The sequence below is a fragment of the Lepidothrix coronata genome, unplaced genomic scaffold (genome assembly GCF_001604755.1).
Source record: "Lepidothrix coronata isolate B3197 unplaced genomic scaffold, Lepidothrix_coronata-1.0 Scaffold20, whole genome shotgun sequence".
Taxonomy (NCBI): domain Eukaryota; kingdom Metazoa; phylum Chordata; class Aves; order Passeriformes; family Pipridae; genus Lepidothrix; species Lepidothrix coronata.
Window position 1 is genome coordinate 5240311 of NW_016690200.1, and position 23602 is coordinate 5263912.

Genomic DNA, 23602 nt, shown 5'->3' on the forward strand with positions numbered 1-23602 from the left:
AAGGAGATGCTATAAATTGGAGGATTTAAAAATTATTGAAATGTACTGAAATCTCACCTCTCCTCCCTCCAAAAAAACTCAAATCTACAACAGGACATCTAATGAAAAGGAACAAGAGGAGCATATTATTTTCAAATTAAATTGTTAGCTAAACTCAGGAAAAAATGTAACTCAAAACACTCTTTTCAGAGTGTAAATTATTTGCATGTAGGTAGAAGTCTCTTGCCAAACAGTGATGGTTATCAAACAAATCCAAACTGCATCATTCTTTTCTAAAAGATTCAGAACAAAATCTGAAAGTTGAGAAAACAGAGAAGAATCACCAAAAATACAAAGAAGTAACTTGAAGAGGAGAAGCTAAATGTGACCGTGGGAACTTTGCTAAGAGACACTTAGAAGGAACATCTTACCTTTTTGGTACCTTAATATTATACTTGTTCTTTTAGATTTACACACAACAGTAACAAACACTGTTAACAACAACACTCTGCTCAGCGCTGCGAAAGCAGCAAGAGAAGATGCCCAGGAAGATCCTGAGCACTGCTGGTCAAACCAACCTTTGATGGCCACATCCAGCTTTCTGCATTCTCAGAAAGCTCATTGTATGGATCTGATTGAGGTGATTAAAATCCTGCTCCACTGGAAAAATGTTCACATTTTGCTGTCCTTTTACCCACCTGGACAGAAGTTTGTTATAAAAATTAAGCCAGCTGTTCATGAAAAAAACCCAAACAATAAAACCATCTGCTGCCCTAACATTTTATTCCCAGTAAAACTGAACTTTAAGCATTTTCAGCCATTCTTCCTTGTTATTTCTGTTCCTTGTACCCTCAATATCTCACACCAGGCTTCACCTCTAAAGAAACTGATGACTCTTACTGAAAATTAGGATAAGGGGTATGTAAGCCAAGATAAGCAGGTTTAATGGGGGGAAATAATTGGATATAATAGTAAATCTGTTATTTGATGTAAAAAAAAATTTGCAGTTAGCACTGATGCAACAGTGTCAACATACATATCAAAACTTTTTTCATGTTAAGGAGACGTAAACATTTAAACCTCTAAGAAATCTGGGCCACAGCAGCTGTCGAGTTTGGACGTAAAACCAGCCAGAAAAACTAACAAAGACTCCTACACTGTCCAGCTCCGCAAGGAAAACCTTTTTGCCTTTTCAGAGAAACACAAACTGGGGAAACAAAATTAAATTCCAGTGAGAAAAGACTGAAAATTATTTGCTTTTTATTCTTTAGCAAGAACTCTAGAGAAAAATATTTCCCTGTAAGGGCAGCCACGGGTTACAGCCACATCCTTTTGTCAGCTACCACGTGCAGCTGGTCCACAGTACAAACCCAGGGCAAGCTTCCAGGATGGAGAACAGGGATGGAAATACAAACTGCAAACACTTAAAGCCTCTCTCTGTCTCTGCACTTTATGCTGACTTTTTGGAACTTCTTGAACGGCTTCCATTTTCGGCTGTTTCTGCTCACTTAATAACTTCACCTTTCTGCAATAAAAATTGCAGAAAAGAAAAGCTTGTTCAGTGATGGAAACCCATCATATTGTATTTTTGCTTTGCCTTTTTTTCATTCTGAGTAGCCTCAGTTTTTAACCCTCACTACCAAGTTCCAGAATTATGAACAGCCAGTTGGTACCACACAGTCTGTATCCCAAACCTGAGAAATACGTACATAGCAGGAAACATTGCTTAGACACTGAAATGAAGAGCATTTGGATCATTTTGTCTTGCTGCTTGAGACAATTCATGTCTCAAACTATTGTGCTGTCTCTATCAGGAGTTCACTAATTACTAAAGCTGCTTGTTATTACATGTATCTAATTAATATTATCAGTAAGTCCAGAATATAAGCACACTTCAAAAGAATGACCTGAACAACTACCACTTTCACCCACAACAGAATTAGGATGTATTAAGGAAAAAAAAACCACTACAAGATTAGACAGGGAAAAAAAAGGATAACTTGATCAATTTTCAGATTCTTCTGAAAGAACTACAAAAATAATAGATAACTGGAAACTATAATAGAAGCTTTAAAGTTCGACATCTGACAGTATCACAGAATCTTACTTGAAAAGTCTTGGACAAAAAAAATTAAAACATGCTGAAAAGAATGCAGGCAAGTGGTAATGAAGAACTGGAAAGAGCTGGCTAGGAAGGAACCAAAATAACATAATTCAGGCATTCTCTTATTGTGGCATATTCCAAAAACAAGGGTGATCCCACTGAATGGAACTTGTCAGAAAGTGTTAACACTAAAAGTGCGGCACAAATGTTTACAGAGAAGGACAGCTCTGAGAAACAGATGCATAAATAAACTCTTATGCTTAAAACAATGTAAGCTGCTTGGCATGCAGGAAAAACATATTTAATGCATTTTAAGAAACTTGTTAATTAGATAGAGAAGCATGGAATACTTAGGAGTGGGAACTACTAATAAGAGGCACGGGCAGAGAAAAGGTGGAGCACATTTGACAGTCTTGGTATTTAGCATTTAGGTCAGTCTTACAATTCAGAGATCCACAACACTGCATGGAAACAGCATAGAACTGTTTGTAAAAATCACATTCCACTTCCAGCTGGGAGAATGGCACACAAATTTGAAGGGGCTTAGGAAAAATTAAAATGCTGGAAAAACTGAACTTAAAGGGAGGAAGAAAACCCCATTCCCAAACATGCCAGTTTAGCAAAGTAATACATGTAATAGTTGAGATGGGGGAAAGAGTATTTGAGGTTTGCAAAAACATGGGTTAACAGAGAAACCAAAACTCACTGAGCACCAACAGTATCTGGACTCTTTAGTCCCTTTCAGTAACATCACAGGCATATATATATATGTGCTCCCTTTGCATTAAGACTGAAGCACATTTAAATAGAAAGACTGTGAGATCCTGTCTGATAGCTGCACTGAACCTATTTTATCTCCCTGAATGGTTTAACTATAGCAGATTACACAATGACACCACGGTGAAGGCTACGAGGTTATTTCCATTTTAAATCATGCCTCAAACATTTGTATTTCTCAGGGGGAAAAATACACAAAACCAACTGTATCTATTAGAAATACAACATCTTATGTCTGGATTCCACTTAGGAGCTGAATTTCTGCGAGAAAGTTGCCGTAAGACTTCAGGTATTTGAGTTCATGTAATATTTCCTTCCACACTCCTTTTCTTATGAGCAAAACGCAGCTAAAATATAAAAAAATGTTTTAAATCAAAGTTTATCGAATATATTATTGTGCATAATAACTAGAGCTTTTGTTGCATGTGAAGAAGTGTTTAAAAATAGCAGAACTTGCAGCTGTCTGAAAAATACATGTCCAATAGCCTTAAGTCATAACTTCTCTCAACTTGAGGCTTGGAACGATGCTGTTTAATTTTTGCACGTGTGGTATCTGAAGGGAGAAGAGTGATACAGACCTTTTGGGCTTTTACACCTCGGGATTTTCTAGCTAATATGAAGTACAACACCATGCTTTCAAGCTGGAAATTCCTCTGAAAATGGTGTGCAGCCCACGCACTTCTGCAGTGATTTGTAAAATATTACTCTTAAAACACGGATGCAGTCAGTGCATAAGTCTGAACCAATATGATTATTGAATTTGCATTAAGCAGCAAATGAGATATGATAACTGTGGTGGAAAACCACAGCTGTGTTTTTGCAAAACACAGGTGGTTTTTTTTTTTTTTGAAAACATCGAGTTTGAAGAGGAAAGAGGAAAATATCTAATTTTCCATGATATCTAGAAGATCAATGAAGTGAAAAACCAGTGGAACATAGATTTTCTGTACAATTGTCTCATTAACAGACTCCTAACACTGACCAAATCCCTTGTTTTGCAGGGACAAAGGACATCTGCAAGCCAGTTTAAACTGACAGTGGTGTTCAGGTATCCCAAATCCTTGCTCAGATGGCAGCCTGGTATAGTCTTTTAACATGGCAGTCCACCTGGACTGATGTATTCTGCTTCTCTGCAGGGATTCCTGCTCTTCCTTAGGGGATCCAGCAAGGAAAATCGAGCGAAAAAAAATGTAGCCTCTGAATACAGAAGTCCAAGCTGACATTGCCAACAGTTTGGTGTGCCCTGATGGCTCTGGTTCAACTCAACACTGTGGATTAGTGTTTTAGTTATTTTCCATTTCCCTCAAATTCCAGCATCTGTAGCAGTCACCTTGTGGCTGCACTGTGGTGTCTCTCCTTTTTTTGTCTCCCAAGGATTTCTAGCAGCGAACCTCTGGACCTCATGCTCCAAACTGTGCCAGGTGTATCACACACTAAGCTCCTGTTCTTTACTAGAGATTACTGCAGAGTAACTACTAATCCAACCTCCAAGGAGATACACCACTGTATCTGTAGTTATCTGATCCCCACTGCTCAGATTGTCCTGAAACATTTAATTTTCCTTGCATGTGCTCGTCTGGCTCCTCTCGGTTTCCCTCCTGAAGTTTCCATTCTAGAGCCTGTGTGTGATGTGCAAGCAATCCCTCTCTCTGGATATGGGTTCCTTTGTTTTGGTTTTTTTTTTGGGTGAGAAAAGACACAGCGATAGTGAGAAGAGTTAGGAAGCAATTTGAAGTAAACTTAGAAATGAACATATTTAATTAGTTTTAATTAAAAGGCAGTAAATATTAATACTAGACTCTTAGTGGTGGTAAACTTTAAAAATTTGCTACTAATTTATATTTATATATATATATATATATATAAAAACCAACTTAAATATTCCACTTGTGCCATGCATTTTATAACCACATAACACATAGCAATATAAGATGCTATATGGACTCAGATTAGGGAAAGTCTAGATCTTTCCTTTGTATTATTTCCTTTGCCATATGTAACCAGGTCATGCTGTTATTTAAAGAACACGTATTTTGCTATGTATGCTGTAAATGAGACATACACATGAAAGGAAAACCAAAAACTGGAGAGAAGTGACTTGGGTTTGCAGAATAAATAGTTTTAGCCTTGATACTGCATCAGCATAGTGAAGGTAGGTGTGATACAACTCAATATAGAGAGCTAACACTAAAGAAATTTAAATCCTTGGTAAGTATAGCAATAATATGCTTTCAAGTAAAGGAGGGAGGAAAAAAAAAATCTTTAAAATCTCCACTTGTATTTATACAACTTTCTTTATATTACATCAGCAGGTGTGATGACAGGACAGCTCAGGTGTCTCACTCTGCAGCAGGAGGCAACAAGGCTGAGTATTGCTCTGGATTTTTGCCAAATGTCACTCTTCGTCAACTCCATTGTAACTAGGAATCCAGCTCTTTGCACGAGGAAGCAAGACTTCTCCTTGCACACACTGTTTCTTACAGAAATTGAGTTGCCTTAAATATGCTCATGTACCATGCCACCTCTGACCAGGAGAGGTTCCAGGTTTAACAAAGCTTTGGTTCATTAATATGACAAGGTTACAGCTCCTTTTTAACGCTACAGAAAGAAATGAACGACTATTCAGAGGAAGAATGGCACTAATGCAGCTGTTCAAAAAGTAACCCCGACCTTTGTGGGGTGCTGGAACACTAAATGCAGGTAAGGAAACAAAGTCACCTAATTCTGGAGAACAGTGTTTAGGTGTTACCTGATCGCTGGTGTGTTCTCTCCCTGTTAATGTGATACTAAGTGGACACGACTTATTGCCGGGATCTCTCCCTCTGGAGCTCGCCTGTTCCCTCATCTCCCTGCCCTTTCAGAAAAGATCATCTGGGAGGGCAAAACTTACACCAATTAAGGCAGCAAAGAAACTGCAAAACTGGACATGTAGAGGCTGCAGTAACTCCGAGGAGTTTGACCTGCAGTCAGCTTGTGACAAGCAGAAGCAACCAGGTTTTTAATTCATATCTAAGCTTTTCCTCAGAAAACCAGCATCTAGAATCTTTCCCCTGAGATACTACCAATAAATTTAATCTCTTCTAAATGACATTAAAAGGTAAAAACAGCTTAATGCAAAGATGTGCTGCACTAAGAAACAGATCTAAGACAATGAGACTGTAGCAGAAACCTCCTCCGCTGCTTAACAATAGGGAATGGAAACATTTTCATTTATTTTCACTTAAAAAGAAAAGTCAGAGTCCTGTGACTGCATTGATAGGAATGATGTACACACACTTCTGGGAGCATTGCCTTGAACTAAGGAAAAAGGAGCTGGTTCTTTCAGATGGAGAGGCAGTGTGCACAGAAGTCTCTGGCTCTGCCTCCCTTTGCTCCCGATAAAAGCTCGGAGCAATGAACCCTCAGGAGATTAGCACACACACAGGCTGGCTCCAAAAACTTTAGGCAGCATACATGTTCCTTTGAGTCTTGTACATGTGTTGTGTATAATGTGCTCTTTTTGATATTGAAAAGTTGCTAAGTTGTTCTCAAGCTGGAAGGGGTTTTCCATTTAGATAAGGCCGAAGCTACAGCACAGCACAAGCACATGTGTAACACCGGAGTCTGAGAGCAGCACAAGCACTGGCCGTTCCACCAGGGCTGATAAGAACGATTCTATTTTACAGAAATCCTACTGTAAGTTATTTAACCCCAACATCCATTCTCCTGGTGGCACTGCCAGCAGCACCTTCCCACGTCCCACACCCTCTCTCTCACAGCAGATTAAAACCAGTTGTCCCTCTGCTTGGCTCTTTGCATTTAACCACTCTAAAAGTCCACCACCTTTTCTATACCTTGACTGCTAAAAATATCACATGGAAATTATTCTCTGTATTATGAACAAAAGCAGCTCTCATACACATGAGAAAGGAGGAAAACTATTTAGATAAAAAGAATCAACGCTTCTATTTGTATCAGTTTCTTCAGTGTGCTGGAAGCACCTTTGGATCAAACACGGTTCTCTCCTCTGCAAACACAGATCTGATACCAGGATGGGCTCTACTCCCTGTCCTGGGAGAGCATAACAACCCTGCACTTATTTACCATCATTCACACATACAGGTCTCATGCAAACCTAGGAAACACACATGCACTGCTGGATTTACCCTTGAAAGAGAAAAAGCTATGCTTGCTGGATGCTTTCAGGGAACGGGACCTGGGCTCAGCTCATCATCACTTCCTTTGCTGCTGAAATGCAGGACCCGTGGTGGGAGGCTGTGGTGACTATTCGGTGGCACAGAACAGCGCCCAGCGGCTTCCCCTCCACGAATTTGAAACTGCTCGGGGCATTTAGGCTGGCAGAACTCTATAACCCAACTGGATCCACGCCAGCAGGGCTAACATGCTGCTCTTGAAAAGTGAGCCACCGGGGCTTTAATCACCACAAGTGGCAAGGACTTAATTTTTCATCTCATTTGAAATATGCCAGGCTCAACAGCAGACCGAGCTTCTCGTAAAATATCACCTCCTCATCAGCACTGTTTCCTGCTTCATTGGATTGCCTTGGATGTCTCCTGTGAGGAGTCCTGCAGCAACCCTGCTTGGCTGAGCCTGTGACCCAAGAAAATCTTAGCCTGCCACGGCAGAGCACAGGACACATATCCCACACACAGGACATGTGGATAACTGATAATCCAAAATTCAACCTCCAATTTCATCTGACATTCTTCACTTCCCATTCCCAAAATGCCCCAGTGGGGGCATTTTGCCTTTGACCAGGCAGCAGGGGCATTTTGCCTTTGACCAGGCAGCAGGGCTAGTTTTTAGGACCACGGCTGTAGCCCAGCATCCCATCTGTGTGACATTATAGTGTGGGATCTAGGAGATGTGATGGGAGTTCACTTCACCAGAGATGGACCAAATATACCTGCAAGGAGCTCAGCCCAGTGAGCTCACTGAAGGGACATATATGGGAAGGAAAAACTCCTTAAATTGAGGGCCCTTTGTAAAAACGAAGTTTACCCTGAGATTTTGAACAAATTCAGTGTTTCAGCCTGAATCATCTTAAATTTTAAATAGATACTATGCATGAGCTGTACTCCGTGAAAATCAGCTCATCTAAGGGAAGCTTGTTACCTGCAACATCAGCACTAAGATACTTATCACTTTTTAATTCACACAAAGTTTACTTCCCCCAAGAGTCCTAAAAAAATACTGAATTGTGTGAATATATGCACTGTTGTGATAAACCCTTCACATGCTCTAGTTTGTAAGTGGAAGTGAGCTATACAGCAACACCATCACAACAAAATTCAACATTGTTTTTCCAGCTCATCACAACCAGTGTGATTTTATATCATGGTTTTAAGGACTCTGGCAAAAAAAGTTAAGGTCTCATGCTGCAGGAGGATATTTGGATGGCTAAATCTCACTAAAATCTAAATAGATTTTCACTTGTAATTCTAAAGGTCTGTAAAAAAACCTCCAGACATCCCAACTCAACTTCCCTGTACAAGGATATGTGATTTTAACTGTATCTTTTATCTTAAAAAAACCCAGAGAATGTATGAACATGTTTTGATCACAATGAAAATATTTGTTTGTAGGATATTTTATACACCCCCCCAAGAAAAGGTAACTGAATAACAGCAAACTTTGCTGAATTGAAAATGTAAAGCCTGTAATACAGAAAATTAAAACTATCGAACATGAGAATGGTAAAAATCCACCAATTCTCTTTAAAACAGCAAAAGAAATGAGTTATTTCTGAAAGCTCGGAGATGAGCTACCACCTCCATCTGTATTGTGATTTAAAATACTCAGAACACCCAGAAAGCCTCTTGAATGACTGTGTTAAAAGTTTCCCATGCAAACCCAAATGCATCCTTGTTTCATATTTAATTTGCAATAGGATCCCCAGCAGCTGAGCTGTGAGAGCTCCCCTGGCTGGTGCCGCACTGCCTGCTGAGCCGGGCTCCACACGAAGGCACCACACGATTGAAGCCTAAAGCCTCAGAGCTGCACCTCAGCTCCCTTTAAAGTTAATCTGAACACACTGGACTCGAAAGGAAATGAAAAGTGAGTTTCTCTCCCTTCCTATGGCACCAGGACTTCCTGTGTTTTAGCGACTGGTCAAGAACTATTATTTCCTCCATGTTATTCCCAGTTGTGACTGTCAGACGCAATTAGTGTTGTCCGCACACAAGCGCTAAATGTTTGTTTAAATAAGCCTGGAACCAAAGTCCCACATGCACAGAAACCTGGAGAAACGTGGAGAAACTTGGAGAATATTAAGATTCAAGTATGCTGTACCTGAACGAACATGCTGCTCTAAATATTTAGAAATGCAAAGTTCGTTTGCTGAGATGAATATCCACAAAAATCTACGTGAGATAAGGGGTATTAAAATTATTCACTCTCCAATTCAGGATGGATTATTTGGCCAATCTGTTAAGCTGTACCTCTCAGACACACAGGATCAGTACCATCCTCCTCCCCTCAGGGAAAAGAGCTCATAACGTTTGAAGAAAAGTATGCTCCATCCCAACGGTAGGAATACACATGAAACACAGAGTCTTCCTTTAACACAGCTCTGGAATGGGAAAGCAGCAGACATCAACAGTGCAAATGCAGAGGGCAAACAAGTTCACCAAAGAAAATAAATTAAGCCTAATGTTGCAGATTGTAAAGTGGCCAGAATAAAGGCCATTTAAGTTGTTATCGACCTGTTTTAAACACACACACGCAGAGTTGAACTTCAATTTATCTCTCCATATAAAATACCACCCCTGGCAGCGTGGCATCATTGTTTATAACCATGATTGAAACATTAATCTCAAACCAAGCCAGAGAAATTTGTGACTTACTGCATTACCACCTGAAGACCCACTGTTTTCCAGCCTTGGGCTAAGTGCAAGCCAGATCCAGCCCTGCTCAAGTTTGACATTGCTCCTCAAAAACACAGGTATGCTCTGGTAGGCTTTGCTTAACCGACCCAAACAATGCACATTTATACACAACATGCACACAGGGTTACATTTTACCCAGTCACACCATACACAGCTGTTCAAAGAAGCAGAATCCAAACTAGAGAAAAACATAAAAATACCGTCTTGTCAAGTCATCAGAAAACCAATAATGTTTCTAACGAGTGCAATTACAAAAATGAAAGATTCCAAAGAAACACAGTTAAAGATGAACTTTAATTATCCAAGCGTCTGGCTACATGAACCGGGGTCATGTCTCCAAATGCCTTCTCATCTGAACTCTGTTATCCACCCAACCTTACATTTCTCAGAGTCTTTCAGAATGAAATGGAACTGCCTACACACAAAAATAAGTTATCCCTTCCTAATGACTTACCCACTCACTAATATTCCCTTTAGCTGACAGTTGGAGAAAACAGGAACGTGTACCAAAGGTGAAGACTGGAAGAAGATGATCTTTGAGGTCCCTTCCAACTTCAACCATTCTAAGAAGACGCTGTAGTCAAGAGGTGTATGGTAAAGTTATAGTGCTTATCTGTGTGTGGCAAAAGACAAATAATTCAAATGAGCTTTCTTAGTCATAATTTTAAAAATTAGGAGGCAGAATTCCTTGGTCTTAACCTGGACCCTACCGCATTGCTTGTCTGCAGAAGTTTGCAATGAGTCATTCACCTGATTAATGCAAGAGAGATACGGGGTCCTGTAATCCACCCGTGATCTTTGTCTAGACAACGGCTTGTTCTGATGCTGAGATCAAGGTTAGGCTTGAAAATGTGCACATAAACACCATGCAATATCTATTCCCAAACAGCTCCAAGCACGGATATTTTTCACAGGGGGAAAGAAATGTTTCAGACACTTCAGAAGGGTTTAAACGAAAAAAGTTACCCCACAAGTAACTCTTCTCCGGGCAGCTTCGTTATTCAGAACAACTGCCTGGAGAGCCAGCTCCTGAATTCCAGGTGTGGAATTGGACCATTCCATGTGTCCATGAAAATGTCACAGCTGCTAATCAGCAGCAGGAAGATGCTTGCCTTGCTGGAGAAACTTAAGGCCACATGACTCAAAATCAGAGGTCTCAACTAATATGTTCTATTTCCATGTCCTTCCCAAATAATCCTCTCAAATACAGTACAAAATTAAGGACTGCTTGAATTATAAGACATTTCTCTGAAAGTCTGGCACAAATTCCTGTGCAGGAGGGTAACAATCAAATATGTGGCTTTGATCCCAGTAGCTAAAATAATTTTAATTTGTTTTTTAAGTGCCAGGAATTGTTAGTAATCACTGACATTGTCACGAAGTTAAAGAATCCTTGGTGGCAGAAGTCAGAGCAAGAAATAAAACCATTTGAATTAAGAAAAACAGGAAAGGCTCCAGCATGAAGAAAACACTGAAAAATAATAAAGTTACAAGGTCAGCCCTTAAAATAGGTCAGTTATGCTTCTCTTTATTCCTGCTTTAAGCAGTGGCCAGACTTTCCATTTCCCCCTCCCTCCCTTAAGTCCCCAAAAATACTCAGGGCAGTCAGGGAAAGTCTGAGAGGCCTGAGAACAGTAACACCCAGGTATCAGACGATAACCTAATTTGAAACTTATGCTTTCAAAGGCACAAAGGTGTCTGATGATCCAGCTGAAATAAAATCCTCGAGCACAGGAGCAGCAGACAGTGCAGGAAGCGACGCAGGCGCTAAACAAAGTCACACATTGTCAGAAAAGGGAAAAAACTGATCTGACGTGACGAGTCAAGACAAGTGACAAAAGTTTTGCTGAAAAAGGATCAGTAGGAAATTAAAATCATGACAGCATTTCTGTTCAAAATACACAAGACAATAGAATCCTTTTATCACAAAGTCCCATTTTCTCCTCCGGTTTTATTCTAACCAAAATTGCAATTTGCACATCACAATGCAGCGAAAGGATCCATGACTTTCATTCCCATTCCATGTAAATAATTTACTGCAAAAGGCTGGCTTTTATCAGTCAACTTCTGCATTCTGCAGTTTTTATTTTTGAATCCTTAAGAATCACTAACAACTTGTAAGTTATCTAAACAGGTCTGAAAACCAGAAAAATCTTTGTGAGAAGGTTTTAGAAGGACGATATCCCCTTGAAGTCCTGCTGCCTTCATTTCATTTGCTATATGCAGCAAATAAAGCCAGATAGCTAAAGAAGCTAAAGCAATACATTTTCACAATGCTGAATTTTTTTAGTTAGTTTTACTAGCTCCTCACTATTACTTGCAAAGAAACTGGAGGTAGCATCTTTATAAAACTTATCTTCTGATTTGCTTCTTCAGGTACAGCCAGGTTCCAGCTGGTTTATTTATTTTAAAGGATATAACACTTAAAAAGACCTCAACAAACAAAACCATGAAAGTCTATCACAAGCCCTCCCCTAAAAATCAAAACAAACACATTTAATCCATTTCCTCCATTCCCCCCTTTCAGTTGCCATTAAGTTTCTTAAAAAATAGCAAGAGTTGAGGGGTTTCTTTTCCCAAAGACATGAGTTATTATTAGAAGTTAGGTACTAGTCTCCTAGAGAAGACAAAACAGTGTCTCCTCTGTTTCTGTAGTCTCTGGATCCCAGCTATGTGATTTGGTTTCTGCCATGAATAAAGTTTTACTACGGCACATCATTACATTGATTTTTTTTTTCCCCCAAGTGCTGCAAATTAAATGAAGCTCTTCAGTGAAAGTCTATTTAACTTCCCGTTTAAAAAAAAAAAAACTTCCTCATTAAATCCTTTCTTGCAGGATTTCACTGGAAATTATGGTTTTGATTATGATACAACTTCTTCAGAAAAGGTAAAGATACAGTTGTCTTCCCAATTACAGCTTTATCAGCACACCTTTGAGAAGTTATTTTTCTGTCTAATGGCAAGATTTAAACCAGGCACATTTTCTGTGCACTTTTTTTTGTTCCTGTCTCCTATTTTCCTTTTTTTCTTTGAAACCTGCCTCTCCTATTGGCTCTTTCCCAATGCCTTTCTTCTGGCTGCATCTCAAGCTTGGCTGCTTTTCTCATTTTGTCCGTTTCTCCTGTTGCCTCTCCCTTGCTGAGCTGCTGCAGATGTGAAGGCTCATTCTCACAAAAGCAATCAGAGTCTAACTCGGAGCACACTGCAAAGACAGCTAAAGGATGCCTGTGAATATCAGCAACCAGGCAGAGTGAGCAGCCAGGAGCAAAACCTCCACAGTCTGGCAGGGCTTTAACTCTCCAAACTGGTGACTACACGGTACCTGTTTGTTGAGGAGGGGTGGTTTCCTAACCAAGTGTACTGGAAAAGCTCTGTTGAAAAGATCATTGCTGCTTTTAAATCATCAGTGCAGCTGCTGGAACGAGGAGCAGTTGGTCTGTGAGGTTCAACTAGATCTGGGGAAAGGCAGAAAGGCTTAAAAACACCAACAGTGTTACTGAAATGGGAAAGGGGATATCCCAGTATCCTTCTAAAGCCCATCACACACTGATTTACAAAGGGGGGTCGGCTTTGTTAAACCCTTGAGGAAATCAGAGGTTGAAATGATGCTGGTCTGAGATCCAAGACTTGCTACATTCAGTTCTGGACCACAGCCACAGAAAGCACTGAGGGGGCAGTGGCAATTTTAAAATCTGATCTATCTCCCACTGGAGCTTGACACTAATGCTTTATGTCACCCTGATGCTTAAGGCTTTACACAATTACAGTTCTAGCACTAGTAGACCCTAGACACAAAATCTGTTGCTTTGATTAGCACGTTGCTTCACCACCACCCCCAATTTTCATCAATTCGAATGTGATTTTCAGCATGAAAAAACTAGAGATGTGTTCAGATGATGTGTAATTTGACAGCTGGGTTTCCACGCTTCCAGGTGGCTGGAAGCATCAGGTTTTGGTAGGAAACAGGTCCTAACATCACATCAACAGCGAAGAGGGGAAAAGGCAGGACTGTAAGAAGATCAGCAATTTTATGCTTTGATCTGACAGGGAAATAAAATGCTCTGACAGAAAAGGCTACAAATAAATCTGAATTTGTAAACCGTGCCAAGAACTTGTCCTGACTCAATGATCAGAAATACAACGGCAGTGCTTGAGCCCACATTACCAGGAATGAAAGACAACATTTCATGCCTGGTAAAAACGATATTTGTTTCCAGATCATCTTTAAGGGAAAGAAGCTGAACCTCTGGGAAGTGAGAGTGAAGTGGTTAGGGAAGCAGAGGACAGAAAAAAATGAAGCTGGAATTGAAGAGGAAGTGTGACTCCCTAACAACTACCCCTTTTCCTCACAAAATATCTCAACTAGTGTGAAGAGAGTCTCATGCCTTCTCCCTCAAATCCTGCTAATGTGCTGCAGCACAGTTACAGTGTAAGAGAGAAATAAGGTTCTAATACAAATACCACAGGCTATGATCAGTATTGAACAAAACAAAGATGTTTTCTTCAGTCTCCTGGTCAGAAAAACAGGGGTGGGCAGCCTGTGACTTCAAAAAGTCAGAAAAAGAGAGCAGTTGACACAGTGTGGTTATTTTAAAAAAATATAAATCATTATTATTATTATTTAAAATGAAGTAGTAACAAGAGGCAGCAAGCACAGGCAGAAATTCATCCCAGGAAGCTTAAAAATAAGGTCACCACGGCACAGGTAGGATTTACACTTCCTCTTTCTTTGCTTTAATCATGGAAAACAATACATATTCTTAAGGCATCAGGACTCAGGGCTCTCAACATTATCACAAAATGTAATAGTGATTATTATTAGCTATGGAAAAGTATCTGGGCTTTCTCAGCTGGCCTAGTTTCAGCACGTACTGTTTTGCTTCAAATGCAATCAACAAATTCTAAGAAGTTGATTTATTATTGCAAAATGTATGTTCCCTTGCATTAAAGCACAAGAAATAAAGCATGACCATCATGTTTTGCAACTAATTTATTTTTTTCTCCTTTTTTAATCTGTCTTACAAGTTTACCATGACATTTTAGTGACAACAGTGCTAAACTAACTCAAAAAACAAAAAGAGACTAATTAAAAATAGGCAGACAGCAAACATCATGATACATTGGCATAAAATTATCCCTTCAGTGTCCTTTGTGAAAATACTGCTAAAACCCCAACATTTTCCATGGCAATACTGAGTCAGATTGTTTTATAATATACAGAATTATATATGCAGATCCTCACAGTGCAAGCATTTGGTTAGGGCTTGCACTCCATATTTAAGCAAGAACATTTTCTGCCTTCTTGGAACAAAACTTGTACCACTGAACTGAACTTCTGACTGACAGAAATTATAGATCTTGAAAACTTATTTGCCTTCCTCCCTTTCCCACATCTTCAGGAATCACTCCAAGCTCTTACAGCATTTCTTACGACTGAGTACATGTGAAGGAAATGGCTCCTCTTAGACTGGAAGGACCTTCTGCTCTTATGGATTCTCTGGCAAAGATAATTAAGGCATTGCTTGGGCTGCTGTACAGACTCTGAATACTCTGAACCACCACCAGTTCCAGAGTAAGTGGAAATAAGAAGCTGGTTACATGTGCAGAACTAAAGGACTTTTGGGAAGGAGGGCAGCAACACCTACTGGCCACGGTGCAGACTGAACACTGCTTTGGTTTGGTTTTTAAATTAACAAGATATAAAAAAAAGCATTTTCTTACTAAATTCATGGCTGCATTACTACTAAAATATATCAGCACTAGTAATTTCTGAATCCTATCAATAAATTAATAAATTAATCTAATATTAATATCAATAAATTCACAACATGAGCTGAGCTCTAGGTTTCGATACAAAACAGGACATAACAAGTCTTCCTGACAATTCCTTTAAGTGACTGAATAATTTACTTTACACACTCTAATGTGCACAGCCTTCCTTCATTGCTAATTATTGCCTACCCAAAGCAACTCAAATGTTATGGACTGCACAATATGAGCAGCAGCATGGTTTTCTTCCTACTCTATGAAGTACTGCAAAGTGTTTAAACAGCTGCTGCAATTCTTATTTTTCAAATGCATTCCTTTAACCTGCAAAAGTAAGTTTTTCTTCAAAATTTTACTTGGAATAACATAAAATAAAACATAAACAACAGAGTTTCTTGATTCATCTCACTCCTTTCAAAAACAAACAGTAGGGCACAAAATACAAACGGCATTTTCAGAAAACACTTAATTCAAAATTAAAATGCCCTCAACTGTATTTTAAATCGACTACAACAAATCTGCATTCAGCAGTTGTACTTAATGCTTGCTTTAAATTTTCATTCAAAAAAATATTGTATTCATTTTTTGAAGTTGTGTCTATACGTCCTCTGATACACTAGCCTTAGGCATCAGAAGTTTTCCTGGTTCTCATCCAACTTTGGAAATAATATCTTCTTGCTTCAGGTGTTAAAAGGATTCATACATTATTTATAAGGACTGCTAAAATCTAACTCCTGGATCTAACTTGCAAGAGAAAGAGTATAAAAAGTTACATATACAAAAAAAAAAAAAAAAAAGCACAACTGTCCCCATTTCAATTTTTAGCCTCTCTTTGTGTGTAGTGTATTGCCAGGCTGAGTCTGGAACACTCATCTCTCCCACCTCATGTTCAGATATTTCTCTGCAGCTGCTTTGAGCCTTGCTAGATTTGACTTTCCTCGCATATTTGAGAGTATGAAAAGAAAAACAACAACCCCAACTGGAACACTGCTGGGCAACTTATTACATTTCAAAGATGCTGGATTTCTCTGACAGAATGGTGTTTGTTTATCTCCCAAAAAATCAGGCTAAAGAAAGAAGTCAGAACAGGGTGCTAAAATCCCTATTCACTTCTCAATGTCTTCTTCCTTTGTACTCCTCTCTTATAAATGTTGTCTACATATATGATATTTATATTTCGTTTGCCTCTTCCTGGTTTAAGAGAGTTCATCATTAGATTTTAAAACAATCCACTGAACAAAATTCACATGGGGGAGCCTTTAGGATCTCCTTCACAATTTAAGGAAACATTTATGTTTTGAACAGCAGTTCCATTTCCTGGGTTGTATTAAGGCAAGAGACACTGAAAGACTATTGATCTATAAAACACAGCTAAAGGAAACAGAAAAGTAAGGTTCTACAGAGCCTCAGAAATACTCACCAGCATGAGTAAGTCCTCACATTGTTACTGGAATGAGTAAATTTGTTCACTAAACACACTGTACCTGACAGCCTTTATACCTCAGATACCTGTTCCTGACGACAATTCCACTTAGTCTAACTGGAGCACACAGCAACTGCATCCATCCAGGTGAAGAGGATGCTTGAAAGCCTGAACACACATGTCGTACAGCTCGATAAATCCCTGGAATGCTGCCCCATGCAATCCCCGTAGCAGCACAGCAGTGGATTTCCTTACCCAACAAGGTGTTGTCACTTATGTTCATCTTTACTTCGGGCAGAGTTTTTACACCTATTTCAATGTGCAGACTTTGAGACCTTAGTTCTTAAAAAAGAATAATATGCATAATAGAGCATGATATCCATTCTGTCCCCACAAAATTATATATTAAATACCTTAAGCAGATTGGACCTGTTCTTTACACTCTTTTGGAAAACATATTATATTCTTTTGGAATTTTTTTCTACGAAATCCACAACCCTACATATATTTATTTCCATACGAAGTACAGTTGCATGCTGTTCTCTGTTCAAAGGGGAAGTTACACTAGGTCATGTTTCTTAAAGCTTTAGATCTTATTAGCAATCAAGCATCATGCAGCTGAAAAATAAAGAAAATAGTTTTGCTTTTTCCACTGCCACAGTTAAAATTCTCAGGCAAATTGCAGCTCAAACCTTATGTATAGTTGGTTTCACTGTTTCCTCAAGCCTTGCTTCTGTGAGAAAGAAAGGGAAGGAGCAGCTGGAACAGTGATGATGAAATCCTAATCAATGTTAGCAAAGAGAAATAAGAGCAAGTACAATGCTTCTAAACAACTCTTACTTCCGTATTTAAAGCTGAATTTAACGGGAAAATGAGGTTTTTCCTGTTTGTTTGGTTTGGGGTTTTTTGGTGAAATTTGTTCCAAGGAAGAACAAATAGCTGTCAGGAGCAGAGAATGCTCTGCAAGTCTCACCAGCCCTCCTTCTTCTACCTTTACCAAATCACAGAAGCTCTTGCAGTTTGTGTGAGAGGGAGGCTGACACAGAAAAGGTAAAGCAAAGCATTCATTTCTACTGTCACCTGAAAAAATTTAAATGCATTATAGAAACAGGTATTAACGCGGTGAATTTTTGACACGAGGTAATCCTGAAGGAAAGCAAAAGAGTGGAACACGAACTTGCCACAGCACCACCACCTGCTTTGCAATCGTGCGTGTGAAACACCCCGTGGGTCCTTCCCAGGCCACTGCTTGAGGATGCACAGAAATACCCAAACACAGGGCCCAAAACTTAAAGCAAAGGATTAATTTCGCACCTTCTTGAGAGGAGACAATGGGTGGCAGGTAATCGGGGATGTACTCCTTCCTCTCCTCTGCATCCTTACTTCCCGGCTGGGGAAACTGCAGGACATTGTTCTTGCTGACGGGAAACGAAGGGATTTGATGTGCAAAAGTGACAGGCTCGATGTTGTGGATGTAATCTTCCAGCTCGTGCAGGTTAACCCCCATAAGCTTGAAGGCATCACCTACGTCATCCAAAATTGGATCTGTGCGGCCATCTGGAACGAAAAAAAACCAGCAGAAGAACAACATTTTTGCAAAAATTCAGATTAAAAAAATTGATCTGCGCTTAGAGGTTACAGTCCCATGGCTCAACACCAGTAAGGGACATAAATTACTGCCCAACAGTTCTACCAGGTTTACTTTCAGAAGTGTTTGGTTTTGACCCATATGACTTTGTTTCAAATCATACCATTAAAAGAACTGCACCTCAGGGAGCAAATGGAGCAAAAATGAGGGAGTAGCAACAGGCAGCTTTACCTGGCAACAGCCAATTAACATCGTGCAATACCACTTAGAACAGTTTTCAATTTCTTAATGTAAATTCAAATTAACAAAACAAGCCCTTAGTATGCAGAAAACGCCCCTTTATCAGTATGTAACAGATCAAATGTCATTTTTCAACCTAGAAAACAAAAAAATCTCATTTTGTTGAACTGACTGTAGTTTACAAAGGGGAAAAAAAAAAGGTGCCGTGTATCTCTTGATAACAAGAAACTTCATATAGTATCTTTCCACCAGATAAAATCTACAGGCTTCTTAAGACTATGAGCCACTTCACCTATTTGTTACATATACCTCCTGGATAAAAGAGGTATATTAAGTACTGGTCTGATGAGAAAACAATATTTTATACTAAACTTTAGGGATTAAGTTCCTGGGGTGCAACTTAAGTTTGACTCTACAGCAAAAAAATTCTTCTTTTCCTTACAAAACACACAGCAAAGCCTTAGTTGCCAGGTAGTTGGGATCTTTATTTCATATGATCTCCAAGTACCCCAGTTTCCCTGACCTGAGAGAGGAAAATCCCTCTGAAGGCCTCCGGAGGGAGAACTGGACACCTTTTGCTTTGGCAGCCAAGGAAGGCACTGCTTCAAGTCTCATCCTAACTTCACACAGTAACAACAACACACACACAAAAAAAGAGATGCCTTAAACCCCAAACATGATTTTTAATTCCATAAAATGATACTGAATGATTACAATTCTGCAGAGTTGGCTTATGAAGATATTACATCCCTACATGGTGATAAGCTGCGATTTACTTTAAAAAGTAATTATGGCAAAGCAGCCCGTGCCTATTGAAGGAACACAATGGCTATTGTGGAGCCCCAGCTTTGGAGAACGGGGGGGATGCTCTTTTGTTTGTCCTTTAACCTAATCTCTTCTTGGTTTATCTTGAAGCTGAGCAGGCTGGTTCTCACATCACTGGATGAATTCAAACTCCCGGCCAACTCCCGCCTGCAGGTACATTTAGAGAATAAGAATTTCGTTCTAGAATTTCCCTTCTTAGTCTCGCAGCGAAGATAAGGATAATACTCAGATTATGGGCTTGATTCTCAGCTCTCCAACACTGGCCTCTTGTGTGACTCTGGGCAAGTTGCTTGTGTTTTAATTCTTTCCACAGCTAAAAGGAAGATCAGAGCAAGTTATCCCCGTCTGTATTTAGAATGTGAACTCTGCATGACCAGAACCATCTCGGAGTTTGTGTTTGTGTAATATTTGTTACAAGTGCAACACCAGTTTCCTCTGCACTCCAGGGACAGAGAAATGTGGAGACTTGCATACTCTTAATTACAGGAGGATATCAGCCCTCTGGAGGAGTTATGAGATCCTATAGTTATTAGGCAAACAGAAGACTGCTTTATCCTTTAGAAATTAAATTTATATAATTGACACAGAGAAGAAATTTTGTGTGGTCACTTTTAGATGCTGTTGAGGCTATGAAGATCCCTGCAAACCTACTGAACCATTTTAAAGGTGTCAAGACTCAACAGATACAAGTTTGACAAACAGGTAAAAAGAAAAACTCGGGGAAAACCTTTTCAAAGGTTTTTTCCTAGATCTGCACGTGATCTTTTCGACCTCCAGAACAGGGTACTGACGTGACTAGCAACTGATAAATGCTATAAAGGACTTCTTCCTACAAGTGCTTTTTATGAACACATGGCAGAGAAGCAACTACTAAGTGTAGCCGAAGCATGGAAATATTTCACAGCCGCATCAAGAAACAATTACATGTGTTAGAAAGGGGGTTCAAAAGGTAACAAAAAAAAAAATCCGAAAAAGATTCAGTTTTCCCACAGCTTTGACATTTGCCTCCAAAGAGACAATGCCAAGCCATAAGACTGATTAAAAGCTAAAAAAAAAAAAATGTTTAAACCTGCAACTGTCAGAGGGATGAAAAGATGGAGCAATTAACCCTTCTTTTCAAGACAGAGTGTCCTTGGTGATAAAACTGTTTGAAAAAAGTTTCAGGTCTGTATCTGTACCTGTATTTAAAATCAAACTTAATTTAAAATCAATTGGAAATATACACAGCACAAAAATGCATTAAATGTAATGCCAGGTGATTCATCAAATAAAGGCTTTACACGTTTATTTGAAAAGTTTAGCATTCCTCTTCTCTCTCCAGTTTAATTTAAAAAAAAAAAAACACAATACCAGAAGCCAGACATATGAAAGGGAATGCTGACAAACATGTAACACACTCCCTCCTGGTGTTTCATTCAGTCTTGGGCTTTTTTCTGAAGGTAAATGGTGCCCCAAAAAAAGTTCAATCTGTGCATACTGAACTTATCTCAATATTCTTCAAATATCAGTTTAAAAATTCAAATGCTGAAGGCTCCCAATGAAATAATTAATCCAGTGTCACACAGCAAGTCAGTGTCAGATCACAAACAGCCTCGAGCTTTGGTTTCCAGTCTCTTGCTGTTCCTTAGACCACAAGACTTTAAACACTATCTGTTGTTCAGGACTGGGAAGAGGTGGAAGGACACAGGAATAGCTCAACAAGCCATTTACAACTCTCTTCCTTCCCCTGCAAACAGGGAACTAAGAAAGTACCTCTCTCACAAGTTTTCAAGCTGCTCTATGTCCCTGAATGGGAACTGTGCTCCATAACTGGTAGAGCTGTGGCAACAGCAGAGCTAAATTAAGACCATTTGGTCTCAAAACAGCTCACCAGAGAGCTGTAGGAACACCCCTGCAGTCCCATACTGTCAGCTTCCCTGAGCATGAGAATGAACTCCGGGTGAGAAAACGGATCCCAAAGAAGTCCAGTACCACTTCCAGTACCAGGCAGAGCTGAGTATTTGGGTGGAAAGTCATGCAGCCCTCAACCCTGCTCACCATCACCTGCAGATGAACCTACCCGCCCACAAGGAAAACCAAATCAAACACAACAAGGATGGTGCACTAAACTCCCCTTCAGGCGAGGTTTTGGGTTCTGGGGAAAAGAAATTTTTTGAAGCTACTAAAATTTAGCTATTTTTGCAGAAGTCAGGAGAATTTCTCCACCAAACAGGCTGGCCAGTGCTTACAACATCCAAAGGCACTGTGAGGGGGTGTGGGAACTACCTTACTTTCCTTAAATTCATTCAGTCTCAGGAACAGCTGATTTCCTTTTGTCAAACTCACTCCCATCACCTCCTCCTTCCTGGCCCAAAGTTCACATGAATCAGTGAAAATTTAACGAGCGAGTAAGCACAGAGCAGAAGAGCTTTTAGTTTCATGCCAGGTTTCTCAAAGGAAGCAACTACAGTTCTGTAACAAATATAGTGAGAAAAATTAATGAGTCACCACCCATGCAATGTGTACACGGGTTATAAATAGCTCAGCATTCCCCCTCATGGCTGCTATAAAAGAGATTTTAAAAAATTTTATTTTAACCAGCAAATTATTAGGTAGAGCTCCTTGGCATTTTAATTACAGGCTCTATCACAGATTCCTTGTGCTCCAGCACATCACACAACCCTGCCACACATTAACTACACGTGTATCTACACCCGGCAGTCACTCCAGGATAACTGTTTCAGGGAGACAACACACTGCTTCCATCCAGCATCCACAAAAACAGCCAGGAGCATACACAGTGGGTTATTTAATAAGTATAGATGTCTTACTTGAGTGCACTCAAGTGGGAAAAACAGTGCTATTAATGTAGTTACCAGTCAGGCAAAAGCATCTTCTTGCTATTGCTGCTCAGAGTCTGCTCCTTTTCCCAGTAACCTCATAAATGTCAAGCAAAAAAACATGTTCACCCTCTTTATCAGTGGCCAGCAAGAAGTTAATTAGTTTAAAAACATCAACATTTAAGGCTATTAGGACATAAAGAAGTACAGTTGTTATAACAAATGTTATGGGCCTGGGGTAGATACTCGTTACCAAGTCATTCAGCACCAGCAGAGGGAATCAGCTCTTTTAAACTGATCATCAAAATCTAACACTTTGATAGAGGTTGTTATTGTAGAGTGGTAAGACTGAAACAAAAAAAAAAACAGAAGTGAAAAAAAGATATGAGGTAAATTTGACATTTAATTAGAAAGAAATAAAAATTTTGCCAATGCCAGGTCAATTCTCTCCCTTGTGGTAATTCCTAATGAAAATATTGGTCTGCTGTTTGCATTCTCCTAAGAAATTTGCTATAATTAAGTAAAGTTTTCCTTTACAGGAGGCTGTGCAGTGACACTGGAGCAGGTTTGGAGCCAGTTCTATCTCGGCAAAACATTTTGCAAGATCTGTAATTTTTCCCTCTAGTTATAATGTTGTGCTCACCAGATCAGAATCTGTCTTTAAATAGAAATGCACAGTTGTATTATTAATATTAATTTCAATATAGTAATATTGTCTATATTACGTATATATGTCTATATAATTAATATTTAGTCCTGTAAGGAGCAGAAAGTTGGACTCAATGATCCTTATGGGTCCCTTCCAACACGAGATATTCTGTGATTCTATGATTACATAAAAATAATCTTTAAAAAAGTAGTCAAGCAATAAGAAGCCAAAGACCAACTTTCAAACTTTATTTCCTCACTGTCAGCAAATTTCAGCAGAAAATACAAAAATAAAACCACAGTATATCCAAACACAGGCTCAAGACTGAAAGCTGAAGGAAAGACTATTGGAAAACCCACTTCTAGATCCAAAAAAGTTAATTATCTAGTTTTAGCAGCAGATAATCTAAATCTGTGCTGCTTAAATATGCCCAGGTGCCCTCAGTGAAGTGAAGTTGCTTCTATCTGGCTGGTTTTTAGAGCAATGTAATAGAAAAATCAGGTTTTGGGGGCATAAACCATGACTCCCCTCCTCATCACCCCCAT

At 39.4% G+C, this 23602-nt stretch overlaps 1 protein-coding gene across 1 annotated transcript in view; it reads right to left on the reverse strand.

Annotated features, from left to right (window-relative positions):
• The window catches only part of TAF3 (TATA-box binding protein associated factor 3), a 114015-nt gene that overhangs the window by 84696 nt on the left and 5717 nt on the right, over window positions 1-23602 (reverse strand). Inside the window, exon 2 of the mRNA XM_017807821.1 lies at window positions 18251-18493. Within this exon, the coding sequence (XP_017663310.1) occupies window positions 18251-18493 (243 nt within the window). The remainder of the gene's footprint in view (window positions 1-18250; window positions 18494-23602) is intronic.